General features: G+C 36.8%; 1 protein-coding gene across 1 annotated transcript in view; it reads left to right on the top strand.

Annotated features, from left to right (window-relative positions):
* LGALS12 (galectin 12) overlaps nt 1-8,908 on the top strand; it is a 588,927-nt gene that overhangs the window by 180,144 nt on the left and 399,875 nt on the right. The window contains exon 3 of the mRNA XM_044075786.1: nt 1,830-2,040. Within this exon, the coding sequence (XP_043931721.1) occupies nt 1,830-2,040 (211 nt within the window). The remainder of the gene's footprint in view (nt 1-1,829; nt 2,041-8,908) is intronic.

Below are 8,908 nucleotides of genomic sequence, written 5' to 3'. Positions count from 1 at the left end.
GAAAATGTTGTTAACTAATGAAAAACTTAGAAATGTTATACAGGTGAATCCTCCTTTTAGTTTTATGTGCAACAACAACTTGAAGGATTTTCTCTGTAGAGACAAAGGTATGACAAAGAAGTCTTCAATGACAATTTTCCATCAACGTATGGGTACTTTTTCATGCAGGCATTGTAAGGGTTGGTCTTGCATTATGAAGCAAAACTTATTTTATACACCCCAACACTAATGTAAGTTATTCTTTTACTCATTATGCTGATTGCCAGACTACGAATGTTATTTATTTAGCTCGATGCAAGTCATGCTGCTCTTCTTATGTAGGAAAGACCAACTGTCAGTTAAAAGACAGGATTTTAAAGCATTTTTCCGCAGTACATTTGGGTAGTGCCCACAATGCTTTATGTCAACATATTAAAAGCAACGAGGGACATGTATTTGATTTTATGGTGTTGCAGATTATGAAGTTGAATACTACAGGGATGACGTAAATTTAACTGAATATAATGAAGGCAAATGGATTATTGAGCTAAGGGCTAACACGGCTCCAGGCTTGAATGGTGGTGTACCTCTCAAACCCACCCTGAAGAGGAGGAGAGTTCATTATTGAGATTCTATTGGTTGTTGCTGTTTTTTAAATACTGGTCTTGATGTTTTGTTAATTGTCTGATAAAGAGTTTTACCTGAAAGCGCTTACCTGTTTCTGCTATCATTTTATCTATCAGCCTGGTGGTCCGGTGCTTTTTTATTTGGATGTCCTTCACTTTGGGAAGCCATTGTGCTGTAATCAAGATTGCTTAATGGTGTTCTTTGGGGGGGGGTGCTAATGTGTGATGCACCTGCCTGAATGATCAGATAATGTTTGCAGAGCTTAGTATTTTTTTTCTTTCTTTCACGCTTTGGCAATAATAATGAGGTTGTTTTAGATGTGGTAAGAGAACAGTTGTGATGCTTCTATAGGACCAAAATACATGTTTGCTTGAGAGGAGCATGCTGTATTTCTTGTAGATGTTTCTCCAAGATTTTTCTTAAAATGCAAATGTTTCTCTTCCATTCTGTGGGCATAGTGTTTGTGATGCGTATGCTGTGTAGGTGGAGGAATGGTGGTGTAATGTGCTCTTAACAGAGAATGATGTACCAAAGAGTTTGCCTAAACTGGGGTATCTGAAGGTATTTGAGCTATAACTTTTGGTGGTGATTAACAAAAGAGGAGTATAGTGGGATAGGTAGAGGAGGTTGAGGGGGGGGGGGGTTGGGGGAATTTGCACAGTGTAGGAAAGGGAGAAGAATTCTTTGCTTTCTAGTGGGCTTTTTGCTAAATCTCTAAGTTATATGAATTATTAGTGGATTTCTGTCGACAGTTTTTTTCCAGGCTGAATTAACTTTACCCCTGCATTTGCAGAGGGGTTTAAGTTCTGAAGACAGACAAAATAAGAGTGTGAGCACAAATAAAAAGGTGGATGCCACTAAAAGGTAAAGAATGAAGCACTTTCAAAGAGAACTACAATGCTGTTTAACATGGAGGCAGTCTGTGAAAGTAAGCAAAACAATACAGGAATCAAATTATTAATAAAAAGTTATTGTGCTCATTTAGATGCTATCAGTTTCTGGAGATATTTTCAAATAAATACTTTAAAAATACTACTTCAAAAGTTTTTCCTTTTCAAGGTAAGACAACTATTTAGAAAATTTTATTCTCAGGTAGCTTATAGTAAACTTGTATTACATATTCATTGCCAGTGGCCCATCATCAAAGAGTGGTTAATAATTCAAGAAAATCAAGTGAGAAAATTATGCAAAGTAGTAAACAAGGTAAATTGTTAATCTTCCAGATTCCAGGTGGATTTCCAGTATGGGTCCAGTGTGCAGCCTCGGGCAGATATTACCATGCATTTCAACCCCCGTTTTGAAAACACAGCGCATGTAATTTGCAATACACTAGAAAATGAACGATGGGGTTCAGAAGAAAAGACTTCACCACTTCCTCTGAGGAAGGGTGATGATTTTCACATTGTCTTCATGTTCCACAAAGAGAATGTGAAGGTAAGAAAACGTGTACTTAATCCATTTCACTCTGTTTATGTATAATGGAACCTACTGTGATTTTTATCGGGTACTATCCTAATTATTTTTTTAGCTGAAGTCTGCATGAAGAACTGCAGTAATATATATATATTTGTATATGTGTGTATGTATGAATGTGCCTATATGTGAAACTGTAGAAAGTGATGATGATGTGAATGGTTTGACAAATATTTAAAAAAAAAATCCTCAAATTATGAACTTATACTTTTGTTACACCTATCTCTGTGGTGAACTGTAACCAAAATTTATGAATTGTAAGACAGTGAATTATGAATGAACATTTTAAGAAGTACACAGTGAAGGATTTTACCAGCTATTTTATATGTAAAATATGCAGGGCAGACTGTTAAAATCAGTATTGTATCAGCTAACCAAATAGTCTGAAAATGTCTGTAGCAGATTAGCTGATTGTCTGACAGGGGCACATATGTTAATGAAGGCCCCCTCAGCCATTAGGAATAGGAGAAGGAAGGGAGATGTAGTGAGATAGAGACCCACTACTTTTCCTTTGGATGAGTCTAAAAGTCCCATCTGGCTAAGTTGATAGATGCTCAGGTGGATGTAAAAGATTCTGTGGCCTTTAAACTGCCTATACGTTTCTCAGCATTTTAAAATACAAAAAGACATATTGCACAATAAATACTCAAAATGTAAAAAAGGGCATTCTACAAAATCTCTTTGAATGCAAAATCATATAAAACACATCAGTACACCCAAAATTTTAAAAAGTATGAGGAGTTCTTAAATATTCTGGCAAAATTTCCCATGATGAGTACTACTTTAGGTTTTCCCTGAAAGTATCCGACTATACCCAGTTTGATTAATATGGACAGTAAAATCAGTCAGTAAATCAATGAATCACCTCATTCAGGTGACCACCAGACTGCTGATGGTGATGATAGTATTGATAGTATCACAGGGTCAGTGGAAAAATTATATTTTGTTGAACATTAAATAACTTATGACTAGTATATCATTAGGCAGCCATGGCTGTGTTATAAGAGCAGAAACAAATATGTTTCATCAATTAAAAAAGATTGGTATGGCTGCCAGCAGGTAATTTGTTGTTGGTGGAGGGGGGGGGGGGGTAAAATATGTTTGTAACACTAAACCAGCATGTAATTAGATTTTTTTATTTATTTACTGAAGAACAAGAATACTTCTCATTTTAATGTCACTAGATGGATTGCAAACTGGCTCAAGGACAGAACCCACATGGTTAGAATTGCTGGAGCCATGTCAGACTCCAAACCAGTTACAAGTGGTGTCCCACAAGGCTCAGTCCTGGGACCTCTCTTGTTCGGTATATATTTCTCGGAGGTACAGGCCAACACGGAAGGACTGTGGCTGACCAAGTTCGCAGATGACTGCAAACTGGGCGCCATAATCGACTCTTCAGTCGACACAAGCATCCTCCAAAAGGGCCTCATAGAAACAGACAACTGGTGCCAGAGCCATGGCCTCAAGCTAAATGCCAAAAAGTGTGTAGTCATCCCCTTTGGCAAAAACAAAGTGCCCACAAATTACCACATAGGTGGTAATCCATTAAGTACAGAAGAAATAATTAGGGACCTGGGGACCCAAGTTGATAGCAATCTCTCATTTCACAACCACGTGGCCAAAGTGTAAGTCACCACCCCTGGGGGTCACTGTAACAATATCAAGAATCCCAAATTTATATTGTGAAAAACCAGTACAAGAGATGGAGTGTTTGTATAGTGCATTATTATCCTTTTTATTTTTAATGTAATTAACGTGCTCATATATTCTATTACGTAATGCACATTCTGTTTTACCCACATAGTACGCCATACATGCCACACAGTTTGCTAAATATACAATTACCTTTCAAAAATCTAATGTGACTTTTCATAATGTTAGCTAGTAAATTTCACCCACTCTACTAATATAGCTGCATTGAGTGCATCTACCACAGGGTGTAGTTCCTGTGGTTGAATGTTTATCTTTTCCAATCTTATTTTCCATATAAAATTTCAAATTTCTGCCTACCTTGTTAGTAAATATGGGCCAAGTACCCACTATTTGGTTAATATGCTTGTCTACCTTAACAATATTCCAGTTGTTGCATATAATACTTCTTATTTGATGTGATATAGCACTATGTTGTATAGTACAAGCTCTTTCATAAACAGATGATTGATTTTTGAAAATTAAATTTGTATGGCAACTTTCCCCTAATAAGGGCTTATATTTCTTACCCCAATCTTTATGAACTCCATTCAAAATATTCCTAATTAGTTTCCTAGGGTATCCTCTTTCTTCAAACATACTCTGTAACACATGAAACTCAGTTAAAATGTCTTTGTAAACAGATGTCCTACGTGCTATCCTAATAGCCTTTCCTTTTATCAGGCTTTTCTTTTGTGTAAGGGGATGGTTGTTATCAAAATGCAAATATGCATTACAGAAAGTATCCTTTCTGTATATGTTAGATTTAAACCCATTTAATCTATGGGGAATTGTGACATCCAAATAGTGTATACTGGTAGGGTGTTTGGTATATGTAAATTCTAAGAAGGAAGTAGTGTTGTTTAAATATTCAATAAATGTTGGTATAATTTCACAGTTTCCTGCCACAAAATAAAAATGTTGTCTAAAAAGCGGATGTAAAGTTTTAATGTATTGTTAATTGCTCCTGAATATGCATAGTTTCCCAACCAATCAAGCACCAAGTTAGCGTAGACAGGGGTGCATGCTGCCCCCATGGCTAACTTTAATGTATTGTTAATTGCTCCTGAATATGCATAGTTTCCCAACCAATCAAACACCAAGTTAGCGTAGACAGGGGTGCATGCTGCCCCCATGGCTACTCCAGTAAGTTGTTGAAAATATGGTCCTTCAAAATATATGAAATTATTTTCTAAAGTTAAAGCCATTAATTCCATCAGCAAACATATTTGTTCTTTTGAAAAGTCTGAGTATTTCCTAAGAACTTCCTCAAAATTTTCTAAACCTTCTCATGTTGGTATACTAGAAAATAGGTCCTTAACATCTATAGTAAGGAAGGTAGAATCATTGGACCAAATATCTGAAGTTAATTTTCCTAAGAATTTCCAAGAATCTTTAACTAAATGTGTAACTTTCTCAACAATTGGCTTAACCATCCTATCTATGTATATAGCTATACCTTGTGTGTTAGAACCACCCACTGCCACAATGGGCAGAAAAAGGGGGTTTTCTATATCTTTGTGAATTTTGGGAATTCCAAAGATAGGTATAATTGGATGTTTATTCATCAAAAAATTGTATATCTCAGGAGTAATCCATTGGTCCAATATATATTCTTCCAAGTATGAATCTATACGTTGATAAGCAGTGTTAATCTGATTTTTAGATATCTGGGCATAGTTTTCTTCATTAAACAACAGAAATTGCATGACACTGGAGTAATCCATGCTATTATATAAAATAATCCTACTTCCTTTATCTGGGGACATAATACAAATACTGGGATCCTTTCTTTATTGTGCTGTGTCCATAGTTGATACATCATCCATTACAAATTTTCAAATGTATCTATCAAAGGATGTGGTACAGGCTTAAAAACACTAGGCCTTCTAAGAAGTACTTCATTCCTATAGACCTCCTTGTCTATCTGATGTGTAGTCTGAGAGGAAAACATTTTTAAATTCAACTTCCTAGTAAATAAGAAAAATTCTGTAAAAATATAAGCTAAATCTATATATTGATTGGGTACATATTTGAAAACTTTTGAGAATAGAGAAAACTATGCTGGGGTTATCCTGACAGTCTGTATAATTGTACATTTTAACCCCCTGATATTCATGTATTATGACTTCCGCGGTGGTTCAGTAGTAGCGTTGTTACCTCACAGCAAGAGGTTCTCCCGTTCGATTCTCGGCTGGAGTGCAGGGAGTGCCTTCTTTGTGGAGTCTGTGGGCGTTCGAAAGACATGCATAAATGGGCGTGCCTTTGAAGGTTGAAAGGTCGAGCTGGCACCTCTGCGGTCGTCAAAATCTACTGCCAATCATTAGCGGACTGGAGTTCCGCTGTGGTGACCCCTAACCGGGAAAAGCCGAAAGACAACAACATCATTGTTTAACGATAATTAGGAAAAGTATTAGGTTGCAATGCATTTAATATCTCCCACTCCCCCAATAACTGCCATGCTTCTGTGGCTATACCCTATATGTACTGACTTCTTTGTTGTTCTGTACTTGTGTGTTGGCTATTCTTTCGGAGCATTTTTGGGGGGGAATCCGATTCTGTAAATATATTATCATGTTGCTCAATAATTTCTCCATCTCTCTGATAGTTTTGATTATCATTGTTATAATAACTTTTATCATTGTTAAAAGGGGACACTTTATCCAAATATTGTAATGGGTACACAGTGTTACTTTTATAGTGCCTTAAATCTCTTTTTAATTTCCTTTTCTTCAAATATAGTGCATTACACTTTTTCAACCCTACCAATAATGGTCTGATACAAGTTCTCATATTGAGTGAACAATAAATCATTAGTAATATTCTGATGCAACTCATCCACCTCTTTTCCAACTGTTCACACATACTTTCATTATATAACAAAGTTTTTTTAATTAAATCCAAGCCCCATCCATCAAACATACAAATATCATCTACAATATCTTCATTATAATTAATCCCAAACGTGAATTTATATACTCGTAGACCTTGTGGAACCACTTACTAACTGAACATTGCTTTAAATATGCAATTTCAATTTGAACAAGCTTTAGTTTATACAAGCGTTTCAGAAAATAGTATATTATTTCTTTGAAGAAAATTCATGGGATACACCGTTGGAACCATTGTTAAGCGTATTTAAATCATGTGCTTGCTGAAAATTAAAAGATTTATTTTTTTAAAACTTTATATGAAGGATTACAACCCTTTAGAGCTGGATTAACTGAACTAGAGTCTGAAGTGCAAGACGCTCGGTCAGCAGTAGTGTTGGTGACCATGTGAGCGGAATTGTTATGCAAGTTAGAACCTTTAACGGTTGGTTGGTACAGTACCACTGAAGAACAATAATACTTCTCATTTTAAACTAAATAAAACAGCACAGACACCAGACATCTAATTAGGGTAAGGTCTATAATCTGTTTTGTGATGTACTGCTGCTGGAGTGTAGGATACATAGGTTGTAGCTAAAGATCACCTAACTAAGTTGAGATTTATTACCTATTCAAAAACAGAAGCATCCTAAATTTAAGACAGAGACAACTTTTAGCCAGTATATTAAAAAGTGGGGCTTAATGCATGGAGAATGCCATTTAAAAAGCAATTAACAAACCTGATCGTTTGGCAAACAAAAAAAAACAAGTACCACATAAGTTATCAGGCTAACTGTTTTTAGCAACAAGGGTTACAAAACTAATTGTGTGTTTTTAAGAGCAGAGTTTTGGGACCCCCTGCCCCACTAGTGTAGCACATAGGAATGACAGTTTAATGTTAGAAGCCATAGGTCATAGGTAGGTACTAGGCTTTCTGCCCGAAGGCATTTATAAGCCTAGCCAGAATGTGTTCGCTTTTTGCCGTCCCCTTAGATTTGTTCCCTGTGCCTCTGTCCAGCAGAGCCACTAAAGTGATCCGAGGGGTAAACTTTGTTTCCCATCCACTCATCAAGGTTTCTCTTGAAGGGCGTTGGCGAGGAGCTCTGCCTAATGTAGATTGGAATCTTGTTCCAAAGAATGGAAAGTCTTTGGGACAGGAAGCTATCCCTCCAGCGTGTCCTATTTATTGTTGTGGTGGGGTTTAGATCCCACGAGCATGTGGCTCAAGGGGTTAAGGTTTTCTTTAGGTGGAGCATGTCCATCAATTCTGGGTTGGACATGACCTTATATGTCAGGCAGAGATCACCTTTGAGTAGGCGGTATGCAACTAAGTACAGCTGAAGTTTCTTTCGTCGAGCTGCATAGGGCATCTGTTTGAGGCCAGTGATCCTCTTGGTGAGGTACTTCTGTGGTCTTTCCAGCTGTTGCAGGTTTCTTGTAAGGTACATCCCAAATGGGACGTTGTACTCTATGATGGGTCTGATGAGTGATGAGTAGAGGGGCACAATGACCTCTTTTGATCTGGATGCAAACCCTTTTGTGATTAGGTGGGCCACATAGAAGGATTTTCTAACCGCTTTGGCAATGTGATTATCCAAGGAGAGATTACTATCTACTTGGGTCCCCAGATCCCCTCTTACATTTATTTAACATTTGTTTACCGGAAAAGTCCAACTGGACACAGGTCTTTTTTCTGCAGAGGCCTGGGGAGAAAAGCTCCATGAGTGACAGTAAATTTTCATGCACACATTACAATAATCAAAAAGTATAAAGTAAACAAAAGTAGTATACATAAGAACATACAAATTTTGTTACATCTTGACAACAAAGCCTAGGCTTTGAACATAGCTAGTACTACTTGTAGTTATGACTTATGTCAAGATACAAGGATGAGAGGGGCGGTAGGAAGCAAGGATTAAACACGAGTTGGATATGTTTTGGGTATACTGTATCAGAGCACTCATGAGGGTTTAGGACAGGAACATAGCCACCAGATGAGCTTTAAGTGATGGCTTAAAGTGGGTAGTGGATGAGATCGAGAGAATGGAGTTAGGAAGGAAGTTCCATATACAAGATGCATATTTGGAAAATAAATTATAAATAAGTAATAAGTACTTGGTGATTTGCTGTCTAAGTTACTCATACTGGTTATTAATATTGAAATGATTATATTACATGCTGCTGTAAAATAGAGTGCTGTTTATTGGGATTCTGTATAAGTATTCTTTCCCTGACAAAGATTTTGATTTTATAAACCTACCATATAA

The sequence above is a fragment of the Protopterus annectens genome, chromosome 6.part1, assembly GCF_019279795.1.
Source record: "Protopterus annectens isolate FY-2018-M chromosome 6.part1, PAN1.0, whole genome shotgun sequence".
NCBI lineage: Eukaryota > Metazoa > Chordata > Ceratodontiformes > Protopteridae > Protopterus > Protopterus annectens.
The sequence above is the reverse complement of the archived record's forward strand: the minus strand, read 5'-3'. Positions and strand labels throughout refer to the sequence as shown.